At 31.4% G+C, this 14,028-nt stretch overlaps 1 protein-coding gene across 1 annotated transcript in view; it reads right to left on the reverse strand.

Annotated features, from left to right (window-relative positions):
• PREX2 (phosphatidylinositol-3,4,5-trisphosphate dependent Rac exchange factor 2) overlaps positions 1-14,028 on the reverse strand; it is a 463,645-nt gene that overhangs the window by 238,759 nt on the left and 210,858 nt on the right. Inside the window, exons 14-15 of the mRNA XM_051970075.1 lie at positions 10,662-10,737; positions 3,053-3,125 (exon numbers count right to left, since the gene is read on the reverse strand). Coding sequence (XP_051826035.1) covers positions 3,053-3,125; positions 10,662-10,737 — 149 coding nt within the window. The remainder of the gene's footprint in view (positions 1-3,052; positions 3,126-10,661; positions 10,738-14,028) is intronic.

Raw genomic sequence — 14,028 nt, forward strand, 5'->3', positions numbered from 1 at the left:
AATTATGTCCTCTAGGTTAAATGTTATTTTTGTTTACCATGAACTTCTACCACTTTGCTTTTCAAAAGCAACAGTGTCAGATAACATTTGAAAAAAATAAATTGTATTCATCTATTTCAATTTCAGTGTATTAAATAAGGTCCCTAAGATTAGTAGAAATACAAGATGGAATATATATAATAAAGTGTGTGTTACACAGAGTATTGAAAAGTCTTAACATGACTGTAGGATTTAATTGCTTTTCAGATCTGTAGCTGCTTCTCTGTTAAGAAAAATGGAGCTAACTAAGTTTGGTTCAGCCACATAATTTGTTCTATAGGATCTTGATAGCCAATTTTTAAATAAGGTGTTTAGTCATAAATATATCATCTTTTTTATTTTTGAGTAACAGAATGTCATCCCAAAAATGATGAAAATGAAGCCACAGGAAATGCTTAAATTCTAAAGCAAATGTGCATATGAATGCATACATACATACATACGTACATCTACATGTCTGCTTTTTTAAAATAGTCAATGATGTAAACATTTTATAAAATCATAGGTATTATTTCCCAATTTTTCCACCACCAAATGTCTGTATATAAAAAAATATTGAATGCAGTGTTTGGCACATAGATCATGCCAATAATTTTGTCAACTATAATAGCTAACATTTATGTAGAGCTTTACGTTTTGCAAAGCATTTTAAAAATATATAATTTTATGCTTATAGAAACCCTGAGAGGTAAGTGCCATTATTATCTCAATTTTATAAATGAAGGAACTTAAGCAGAGAGTAACTAATTGCCTTGTCTAGATTCACAAAATTAGTTTAAGGCTAGATTTAAATTCAGGTCTTCCTAATTCCAGGTCCAGTTTTCTGCACTAAATAGTTGCTTCTTAATTGAGTGATATGATAAAATCCAGTAATATGTCTGGACTGCTACATCTTCTATAAAGATCTTTAAAATACTAAAATTAAACATTTAAAAATAAAAGTATTAATGAAATAAGATATTCCCTAAAGGAGGAAATAAGAAGTCTGTAAGTTTTATTCCCATATTAAAATGTCATCTCTGTGAAATTATAATTTCTTTTCTTTATTTTAAATTTTCTAAAGGGCAAGAATGGCATAATTTTTAACTCACTGCCCAAGGTCAATATTCCCAAACAGAATACTCTAAAACTTTGATCTTGCCCTTCTTTCAAGATTAGCAACCTTCTAGAAATACATGAGTAAAAGTAACAGATGCTGCTAAAATATAAAAACCAAAGATCTTTTTAGAGTCTCAGCTGCCTCATGTGGTCCACTCTAGATGAATCATGTGCCAGAAAAATCATCCTGATGAACAAAAGTTCATACAGAGCAAACAAAGAAAAAAGCAGTTCTCTAACTCAACTACACAGAAAAGGGGCCCTTAAAAGCATACATTCAGTAATATTAATTGAGAACTATAACTGGATAGCCAGCCAAAATGGCAGAGAAGGAAGAAGCAGTATAGTCCAGCTGCCCTGGTTATTATTTCCATAAAGATCTAAGCATAACACCAAAATTAAAAGCAATTACAAATCGAAGGATAAACACAAAATATAACTTATGAGCAAATGACTAGGACAAAAGAGGAGTGCGTCAAGATCATGGAAAAGACTCCTGAAGCACAACAGGACCACAATCCTGTAGTTCTGATGTCAGGACGTGAATTAGAAATATAGGCAAAGCCTCTGGATGTAAGAACTCTATTAATGTTTTTCTCAACTAAAATAAGCAAGCAATATTGCTACTGTAAAACTACAGAAACTTCTAGCTAGCTGATAAGGTTTCTGTCCAACAACGATTTATTGGAGCTACACTCAAGGACAAGTGTAATTCTATATTAATCAACCCAGACCAAACTCTTGAACCTAGAAAGCCAAGGAAAACAGCAATAAATCATACTTTTGATCAGATAACATGAAAGATAATACCAAGTTTGAAGTCCTTTGACCCGAACCATCTTTGTGATTGCTGAAAAACCCAATATGTAATACCTGGAGAACACAGGGACAGGAACCCATATACCATAGACTAGGATAATACAAGATCATGACAGTTCTGGCAGAAGTATACAGAAAACAGCCCTAACACAAAATTCTGATCTGTTCACTAAGGCTCACAGAATGAGTAAACAAATAAAGAGCTATAATGAAGTGAAGAATATCAGAAAAAAGAATACTCCAAAACACATATTAAAAAGCCTAAAAGTGAAAAACAAACTAGCAGCAAGCATAGCTTAGGTACAAGATCAATTAGAATTGCTAAAAGAAAAGCAGCAAGAGAAAAGTATAACATCCTTTCCACAGATAACTCCAAGTAGTTTCCTAAAGCTTCAGTAGAATTTCTGCCTGAGGTATTGTCATATAATTTTTAAAGGCAAATTTTAATGATTCACAAATTAATCATCATTTAAGAAAATCATTAATTTTAAAAAATGACACTTGTCTTTTTCATTGGGATAGAATTATTTGTAGATCAAAATCCAATATGCTAAAATGCTGTGGGTGACAGAATTTTTGGGAGAGAGGGAAGACTGAGGTGATAGTAGCAAAAATAGGGAAATAAAGAAGGCAATCCCCATGAGCCTAGATGCTGAGGACTGGAGTTAAAGAAAAATCAAAAGATTCATTTCTTGGAATTTGCTACTTATAAGCTATTTGTTACCATTGACAAGTCCTTTAATCTGTTCCAGCCTCTGTTTCCTCATTTTCAAAAAGAAAATAAAATTTACATTACCTACCATCCAAAAAGCACTTTGTGAACTATGAAGAACCATATCAATGCTATTATTATCATTATCAATATTATTGGTATTACTATGCCATGTGTTAATATTATTATTCTTTTATAGTGATGCTTTTGTGGTGGTCTACATTGTCTACATCTTTACTCTGGTCCTGCTCTTAATTTCTTCTTCATCTGACAAGAATACTAAAACACTGGTGTCTCCATTGTTAGTAAGAAACTCATGTTGATTCTTACCAGACAAGAAAACAATAGAGTAAACATGTTAACTTTTACAAGATGAATTCTCACCATGGTGCATAAATCCATTGTCACAAAGACCTACGCCGAAGATCATTGCTTCTTCTCTGGTCCGGCAATCTCCCTATTATCCACAAAATTAGAGAACAATAAAATTAATGAGAATGGAAAGATTTGCTGCACACTTTCCCATGCGTTTAATTTCTATTAACATATTCCAATAAAAAATCATTTACAGATTGTGCCATATAGTTTGACTACCATCCCATAGAATATTTTCCTCCTAGAAAATTGTGTCATTAAAATCTTTTCTTTCATCATTACATTAGGAAAATAGATATATTTCCTGTTATAAAATAAATATGAATATCAATAACAAAAATAAAGTGAATAAGTAATCATATTTTACAAATATCCTAAATTTAACATCTACTGATTTTGACAGGAGGGATAAGAAAACAAAAGCAAAAACAAAAAAAAAAAACCCAACCAACTGAGAACTAAAGGAGATTGCCATTATCATTAACAAGAAATATTTATTAAGCCCCTATCTTTGTGCAAAATCTGTACAAAAAAAATTACACAGATGTGGCTCCTGCCTTCTAGTAATGTTATAAGGTTACATACATATCATCTATGTAACACTCTGTTCAAAGAATATTACACCTATGTGAAGTCTGCCTTTCAGAAAGTTACAATCAGTCCCAATTCTACAATCCTATGATATTAACCTATGAACATTAAAAATCTAAGTACCTCTCTGCTCTATGCAACACTATATGAATGGGATGACAATGGTGTTTCAGGAGTTTGAGAAGATTATGAAACATCCCTCCAGATAATTATTTTAAACATACACATTTCTACTTGAATAATACTTGCAATATTTGAATGTCAGACTTAATGTATGGGTAGACTAAGTAACTTTGTCAAATTTTCTCTCTGTCAGATTCCTAAGTAAAGAATTCAATCAATAATCTTGATAGTGGAATTGCTAGAATATACTGCAAGCTGGACTTTGTGAATCTAGCCTTTAATCTGCTGTGTCTTTTGAATGCCAATGGCAAGGCAATCTTTCTAAGTTTTGCTTTCAGCAGGAAATTCCTCTACTCAAAAATATTCCATTTTTTCCAACTTCCAAATGCAACAAATAGAAAGGCCCTCCAAACCCTTTGCCATTTTGCTTTAATCTGCCCACCCAAAGTTTTTTCCCCACCATTTCTTCCTACAATAATCAGGCTTTTTTTTTTTCACCATCCCATAAACATATCTTATCTCTGTGTTTCTCTTAAAAGCTCATTTTCCCATTTACTTGCCCAAGACACAGTTTAAGTAGGTTAAAACCTTCCCCTAATCATCAATTTTCCAATAATCTATTCTTTTCTTCGAATTCTTAGTCTATGCATATAAACTATCTCTGTCTCTCTGTCTTCCTCTCTCTCTCACACACATGCATCTATACACACTTAGTTTTATAAAAGATTCTATATAATCGTAGTTATTTTGCACAATTATTTACTTCTCATTGTCATGTCTATAATATCTAAAGAAATAGTACTGAAACTCTCCAAATTTTGCCATCGTGCTTCAACTGTGTTTTTCCTTTGTCCTTTTGACCCCCTTCTTCCATTTTTAGGTTCCCTATCCCCCTAAAAAAAGTATTCCAGGCCCCTATGCCAGTACCAAAACAAGAAGGAAACAATCCCTTCAATCAAGGAGCTTCTAGTTTATCAAATAAACAGGTTTTATTATCATCATTTTACAGCAACTTCTTCAGCAGTTAAAACAAAATAAAAACAAACAAAGCAAATCAGGGGGGCAGTTAGATGGCCCAGAGGATAGAGTACTAGTCCTGGGGTCAGGAGAAATGAGTTCAATTCCAGCCTCAGACACTTAATGCTTACTATCAGTGTGACCCTAAGCAAGGCCCTTAACCCCAGTTGCCTAAACAATAAACAGAACAAACAAAACTTTTTCAGTAGCTAAACTCATTTTTCTCCTGAACCCAAGACCAGTGCTCTTTCTACTATACCAGATTGTGTCTTAATCATTACTTTTAAATAAATGGAAGATTCCAGAATTTACAAATGTACCTTTAATTACTCCAATGTGCAATTCCAACTGCCTTTAACTACAACAGTCAATAAACATTGATTACATGTAAACAATATATCAGGCAGGTCACTAGAATGCCCCAGTGGTAACTCAAACCTACCTCTATTTTAAACTTACCATTTCTTTCAAACATTTCAATTTCTATTGAAGGCACTGACATTTCCCCAATCACATAGATTTAAAAACTTCATAGCATTTCTTTTTAACTCAATAGTTAGTATTTTAAGTGATAGTGTCATAAAAGCATAACTGGAAGGGAGCCTACATCTCCCTTTAAGGTACTTTAAGGTTTGCTAAGTACGTTACATAAATTATCTCAGTTGATCCTCACAACAATTATGTGAAGTAGGGTCAGTTTGCAGATAAAAAAAACTAAAGCTGATTTGTCTCATATCTAAAAATATCTGGGGCAGTATTTAAACTTGGGTCTTCCTGACTCTAGTCTTATACTACTTGGCTATCTGATGAGTTTTGTCAGCGATTATATTTATTCAGTTTCCAACTCCTTTTGATTCTAGGTTCAAGATATTTCTATTACTCTTCTCCTATCCATTTACAATGCCAAAATTCAAATTCAGGTCCTCATTACCACTTACTTAGATTTGTAATAGCCTCATATTGGTCTCACTAACTGTGGTGTTTTCTCTCTCTAATTCATCTACAGCTGCCAAAATAATTTTTAAAAGCAGAGATTTCTGTCAATGCCCTTTGATCCAAAATTTTTAGTGGCTTGCTATTCTATCTACAATAAAATGCAGACTTAATCTGGCACCCAGGACCTTCAACAATCTGTCTACATGCTTCCTTTTCAATCATTTTTCACATTATTTTTCTTTGCTTACTAATATAATTCAAGTGATCCAGCTATTCCCCAACCTCAATATGCCATGTCCTATCTTTTTTATTTAGAGTGGGAAGGAGCCGAAGAGTATTCCTTTGCCCAGTAAACCAAGTAATTGTTTGTCTAGCTTATGCTTAAAGAACTCTATAAAGAAATAATCAATCAAATCCAAAGGCAGACCGTGCACAGCTCTAACATCAGAAAGTTTTACCTTATATAAAGTTTAATTTTTTTCCTCTGCAAGCTCCCTATTGCTCCTAGTTGTGTTCTCTGCAGGCAAGCAAGAAGTTTCCTTATCTAGTTTGCACATGACAACACTTCAAACACTTTAAGATAGCTAGAATGGGGTCTCATCTTTCTCCTCCCTGAATTGAGATGTAGGCTCCCTTCCAGTTATGCTTTTATGACACTATCACTGGGACTGTAATCCTCACACAAATATAGCTTCAGCTGATAAGCATTAGCTTTTTATGAACTCAGAAGAATACAAAATGTCATTTTATAATTCTCCAATATATCTGTGATTTCATTGATGTGGGTTTTTCCATTGAAGATGCAGATGACAACCTATCTATGCCTGCAAATCAGGTATAACCATTGTGCAGCCCTCCCATAAATTCCACATGGGAGTCCATCCAGTGTTCCAGGAATATCTCTCATTCTCTTTCAATAAGGCTGATATACCAATGGGACCAGGACTGCTCAAAAGTTATCCTTCCACCCTTGCTCTGAGAATGGCCTGTTGTTGTTGTTGTTTTTAACTTTGGCTATACATTTCTCTGATGAATGTTCTATAATGTCAGAATGAAAGAAGTTTGATAGTAACCATATAAAACTATAAAGCTAAATTAATTATGTTAATTTATAAACCAATTCTACCATGATAGTAACCATATAAAACTATAAAGCTAAATTAATTATGTTAATTTATAAACCACATTCTACCACAAAGAAAACTCTTTTGCTACTATTGTTTCATAATGTTTTTTGAAAGTATTTTAGAAATCATCAACTTTCCTTTTTACATCTTTTTACATCCTCAAAGATGTAAATGTTTTGTCAAAAGGTGTTAGTTTCTTGGTTTGTATTTTAATACAAAATATCCTTCTATCATTCTTAGTCAATTTATTCTAAATCATTTCATCAGGACTTTCCCTTCTATCTAGATAGATACATATATATCACGTGTATATATTTTATCTTTTTAAATGTAAATTCCTTTGAGGGTTTCTATTTTCTGCTTTTTTATCCTTGACATCTATTATACTGCCTTGGAATTGCAATAAAGATTTCTTGAATTGTCTGAATTTTTTTGAAAAAAAAGTTATCATTCAGAAATCCAAGGCTTGTTTTGAGCATTATAAATAAATTCAAAATGAGGAAGAACACACTGGTCTTTTATTGGATTGTTTTTCTATCCTGGCCAACTTTTTATGACCCCATTTGAGGTTTTTGTGGCAATGACACTAAAATGGCTTGCTATTTCCTTGTCCAGCTTATTTTACAGATGAGAAAACTAAGGCAAACAAATTTAATTAAGTGGCTTATTCAGGACTGCCCATCTAGTAGGTGTCTGAGACCAGATTTGAACTCACAGATTTGAGTCTTTATGATTCCAGGCACAGCATGTTAGCCACTGTGCCACCTAGCTGCCCTCATAATTCTTACTTCATAGGCAAATCAAATGAATCACAAATTAAAACTCATTATGATTAAGTAACAGAAATATTTGCAATGAGAGCATGTATGTGAAAAAGTTGGTCTTGAAATTCGGAAGACTTTCATGGATACAACATATTGTGCCTTTAAATTCCTACCCTCTGTCAGTATTTTAGACAACTCTCTAAGACTAAAAGAGGAATAGAATAGAAAAAGGAGTTTCCTTAAATGGAATGAATGAAACCATAGATCAAAAAAAAAAGGTTAAGAATAGCACTTATTTGTAAACAACACAAAGTACAATATTTTCCCCACAACAATAGATCTATAATCTCATTACTAGTTACTCTCACTCTGCTACAATCCACATTCCACCTATGCCTTGTGATCCTGTATTATTTTCAAGTCTTTCCATAAATTCTACATTAGGATATCTATATACTTGACATTAGAATGTCTACTACTGAGGAAGCCTTATGACCTTCCTCAAATTGTTTAATATCTTTCAGTGATATCAGTACAGCACAGAATCACAGAATCTCTGAATGAGTGATAAAGAACATCAGAAGCTTTTTTTTTTTTGGTCAACTTCTCAAATCTGAAGAATGTGAAATGGAACCTCTTTAACCTGTTTTTTTCTAATTATTAGTAAGTTGGGAGCATTTTTACATGGTCATTGATGTTGTTTCCTATATATATATTAATGTGTATGTATATTAATATATACTATAATACTTATTAATACTCATATTAAATCTACATCTGCCTCTTTGCAACTTCTACCTATTCTTCCCACTACTTCCCTCAACCATCAAGCATAACAAGTCATACATTTTCCACATCAAAGTTCTGCAAACATAAGAAAATAGTTATCAGGAACTTTCCCCTACTTCCAAAAAGTGCTCTCCCCTCCAGGTTAAATAACCTCAGTAACTTCAACTTTTACACTTCCAGTGACTTCACCAACTTTGTTTGCCCTCAATTTCACCATATGAATAGTAAAAGATGCTCTTAATATTTTATACTATCTTATTTAGGAGTAAGTGCTTGTAAAAAAAATAGTCAATTTACATCTCCATTCTGGGCCACCAATAATTATGGTTCTTTTGAAAACCCTCTGGGGTTCTATGATTCATATTGATAAATCTTCAATGAGAGAATATCAGTGTTTTAAAAAATGGGATTTTGTGACAATGAAGAACCTGAGTTGATTCAATGAATTTGTAATTTCTCAATAAGATCTAGCATTATCTCTTCTTCCCTCTATTCATTTCTGAGTCTTACAGTACTATCTACTTTCAATTCTTGTCCTGAATAGACTAATTCAATGAGTTGAATGCCCTACTCCAGGTCATAATTGGTAATGATGCATATTTTTCATCTATTTTTTTCCTACAATGTTTGGTGACAATAATCTCTTTCAAAATGTAATATTGTTTAATTAGGAAGTCCTGTAATGTTGCAATATTGATAAAATTAATACAAAGTCATTTGATGAAGTACATTATTCATAAAATACTTTTCTTCTCCAGAGCAGTAATAAATATCTTAGACAAGTATTTGTTTTGAATATTTTGTTACTTACTTTATGTCAATATTCAGTATGCTAGATTATTTCCAATGTCACATCTACCATACTATTTTGACATATTCTTGGAAGATACCTTGTTGGAGAACCTTTAAAAATTATATTTTGTACTCTTTAATAATTTTCTCCAATTAAATAAGCATTATTCAGTCATATGTGTAACTATGAAGATATGGTCTCTTTAGAAAAATCTTGTGCAAAAGACTTTCAGTTGCCTTTTCAAATTTTCATTGGTTATAGCCTCATTGTATGCAATAACTATTTGATAAAGAATCTGTCTTTCAGTCATGTTTATCCTAAAATAAAAATAAATAAATATGATGATTCTATTACTGTACATAAACTGACAATGTACTTATTGTATTTAGGACCTAACACAGGAAAAACAAAAGATGATAGCAAATAATGCATTCATTTAAAATTGATGTCAGTTCTGTCAAATAATTTTCTGATAACAGAAATGATATTTGAAAATATTTCCAAAAATATTATTATTTTAAAATAAGACCATGTTTCTCATTTCTTATGAACAAATATAAGTTCTTCAACACCAATGATATCAAAGATATTTTTAACATGGAAACAAACCACCAGTCTCATGAGAATCACAGAAAGACAAAAAAAAAAAAAAAAAAAAAAAAAAAACAAAAAACAAGATACCTCCCTATCATCTTCCATTCACAGTTTATATAACCCTACAGAGATTACAGATTAATGCTCATTGCATCAGGGCACAATTATTATTCCTGTATAACACAAAATAGAGATCCAGAAAAATTAAACAGTAGTAATCAACAAACTTTTAAAAATAAATCAGTGAATTAATATATCATTCAAGAAGATCAGAGTATGATCTCTTACCCATTTGTGGTATTCATTATAAGTTTATTTTAAATGATTTTTAGTATTTTTATCTGTAATATGAACCTTCTTTTTAGTACCTTTTCATAATAAAAATACCCATGTACATAAATATGGGACATTAGATGGCGCAATGGATAAAATGCTGGACCTTAGTCAGGAAATCTTATGGTCATGAGTTCAAATTTGACCTCACACATGAGCTATATGACCCTGAACAAATTACTGAACTCTATTTGCCTCGGTTTCTTCATTTGGAAAATGAGCTGAAGAAGAAAATAGAAACTATTCTAGTATGTTTGTCAATAAAACCACAAACGGGATAATGAAGGATAGGACATGACTAAAAACAACTGAACAACAATAGCAATCATGTTCATATCATTTTATTCAAACATTCATTCATTCATTTATTCAATAAATACTCAGTGCCTATGATATAGGTGCTTCATTGGCTACAAAAATAAAAAGGTCACCTCTAGAAGGTTACACTGAGGTAGAAGATGAGACAATTATAAACACAATTCTAATACAAGGTAAAAATATATTTTGAATAGTAATAACCATTCAAATCACCAAGTAACAAAACTAATTACCTGTGCAATTAGCCAATCTATCAATTTGTTGGCCATGACCACAGATTTGTATGTCCTTAGATGGTAATCTTTATCCCTTTAGGAAAACAAAAAACAAGAAAAAGCTACTTTTTAAAACAAAGGAATGAACAAGTACTGGTTGACATTTTCATATAGTTTTTCAACTTACTACAGAAAAGCTCAGAAACTTTTTTGATGATTTGTTTGATGATGCCAGATGAAGTATACCCAAAAAGGTATCTATAATATTTATATATCACAATTAATCCATCTCCCAATCCCAAAGCAGATTTAAAAATGAATTATAAAATGCTCATTATAAAGTGCCCCTTTATTTATACAATTTTTCTACTTCACTCTATCTATTTTCTATTCTGTTCTGTTTATACATGTTCTTTCATATAGATTATCATTCTTCTTTTCCCATCAAATGCTGAAAAAAAAAAAAAAAAACAAGAATATATTCCTTAACAAAAGAGGATTAATTTACTACAAATCAAGGAAAATGCTAGGAAAGAATTATAGATATAGGAAAATTAAGTGTCTTCTTGTGTCCTTTTCTGTGCATTAAAACTGTTCTTTCCATTTTGGCAGAATTTAATACAGACACAACAAGGCCACACTCCAAGGAAAACAGACAAATTAAGGAGGCAAGATGGTAGAAATTACCATACCAGTGAGTTACCCTGCTATGCCTTTCCCACACAGAGATATGCAGACAGAGTGACCACAAGTATAATTGAGCCCTGGGAGCAGAATAATCAAGTTTATAATTTTACAAGCCTAGATTTAAAAAAGGATAATAAAATGACATTATTTCCATAATTGCTAAAGCTAAACTGAAGGCAATTTAGTCCTGCTAGCTACATTTAGCATTCTATATCTTCTGTTTATTATGTATTTTTTTTACACTTACTGTACTTTCCACCACCAAAACTCCAATGAAATAAATGACTGAAACACCTATGACAATATACATATAGATACACACACATTCATATATATATATATATATGTGACTGTGTGTATCCATATACATATATATTACATATATTATATATATATATATGCACACACATATATACATACCACATAGGCATACATAAGCTTAAACATTATATATATATACATACACACATATGTATCGATAAGTATAAATGCCCATATATGTACTGCTGGGTACACATATGTATATGTGTGTCTATATAATATATGTATAATATAATCCTAGACTTTTGGCATAAGGAAGATGAGGAAGCCATGTGGTACAAGTTCTGGGCTTAGAAGAAAAAAGATCTCTTCTACCTCAGACTATGGCTATCTGTGGAATCCTGGGTAAATCATTTAATGTTTTTGCAATCTAAATATCAATTATTATTATTATTATGGGCTATATCAATAACTTGGATTGATGATATTACTCAATTCAGATTACTTATCACTAATGTCTGAAAGGAAAAGCCTATTAGATTATTTGGGTTTCTGTGACAGTCTCCTAAAACTGAGCTGACACAATAAAAAAATATGAGTTTTACTCATTCCGTCTATTTTATAATTCTTCTCATAAGTTTAAATTTGGCTAGAATTAGTAAATAGCAGTTTTTAGACAAATAAAATACTATTTCCTTAGAAAGCTCTACAATAAATATATATTTCTAATAAGAGATTTATTTTCATTGCAAATATGATGTGGAAATCCATTTTACTATTTTCTAATTTCGTCAAATATAAGTTATCTCAATGACAGGTAAAATGGAACCTTAATATAATTGTTCAGATATTTCAGGAAACAAAAAAATACAAAAATGGCTGTTTTCATAGTTAAAATTACAAGATCATATAATCTAGTCTATCATTTTATAAATGAGAAAAATTATCCTTGAGTTTTGAAGTGACTTGCCCAACATCAAAATTAGCAATCAGAATTTAAACTCTAATTAATCTAATTATCTTTCCACTGCAGCACAGTATTGGTAACTATTCCACTCCTTATATCTCTATGCCTGCAGAGTTTATGTAAGTTGCAAATAAACAAATTTTGATTCTGTAGAGAAAGGATGAAATACAATTTTCTCACAAAAATATCAAGTAAAAATATTGAGAGGCTCTTGTTCAAAATAATATAACAAATGCTCTTAAAAAAAAAAAAACCTGCCTAGTCAGTAAGGGAGTTTAGGAATTTAAAAGTTGAGAAAAGACACTAAATCTATTAGTCCTCATCTGAACTAAGACCATTCTGAAATCCCCCTTGCCTATACACTCTTCTTCCCAAAGAAATATCCATATTCTCTCTATATACAAGAAGATATCTTCTGGAAGAAACAGATCCAAGGGATTGTTATTTCTTTATTATAACTTTGTGTAGGTAGCATTATATCCAAACAATACCTTTGTAAACCTACTTCTCCAATTCCATCTGGGATCTTTCACAAATATTCTGAAAATTTCACTGAAGGTACTACTTCATTTTAGGCATGAAGCTAGAATGTAAAATTAGGGAAAATATAATTTTAATTTAAATATTTGGGTTCATATTTCCAAGAATTGAGACCATTTTTCTTTTATTTGAAAAGAGCTTTATCAGGCCTTAAGATTTGAAAGCATTATATAGACAATTGACTTAAATTTAGTATGGTTTTTAAGATTAATTTGCAACAAAGGTATTTATGATATTCAACTATTTCTCTTATGCCTGAGGTCTTCATCTTATCTGTGCTTTCTCTTCAAATATCCTTGCTTTCCAGTTCAACAAACCTTCTCAAGTCATATGATCTACACCTTTATTCCACACACAGGTGTGGCCATTTTTGCATTTAAGTGGTATAGTGGAGAAAGTGTATACCTGGGATTAGGAAGATCTGAGTTCAAATCCTATTTCAACATTTAATAATTCTTTAGTCTGGACAAGTCATTTAATCTATTTGACTCAGTTTCCTCATCTTTAAAATGAGAACAATAATAGCAACTACCTCTCAGGATTAAAATAAGGGAGGATAAAATAAGATAATGATAATAATGTATCTAAAAAAACTTTCAAGTGTTATATATATACAGTCTATTACTTTCCTTATTACTTATTATTGTCATTATGATCATTATCTTTATTTCATCTCCATAAATATTATAACTCCCCAATTCATAAGTCTAAAATTTCTCACTGATCATACTCCATCCTTCCAGATCTCCTGGTTCTTCATACTTTCTACATTCAGTTTAGAGCTTTATCATGATCTTTAATCCCTTTTCTGACATCACAATGGTCCTTTCCAAATTTGACCTTTCAGTCAAACATTTACTTTCTCTGCCCTTATATCCATATTACTCAACTTCTGTGATATTCTTCTTTAAAATATAAAGTTCTCTGGGA

The sequence above is a fragment of the Antechinus flavipes genome, chromosome 1 (genome assembly GCF_016432865.1).
Source record: "Antechinus flavipes isolate AdamAnt ecotype Samford, QLD, Australia chromosome 1, AdamAnt_v2, whole genome shotgun sequence".
Taxonomy (NCBI): domain Eukaryota; kingdom Metazoa; phylum Chordata; class Mammalia; order Dasyuromorphia; family Dasyuridae; genus Antechinus; species Antechinus flavipes.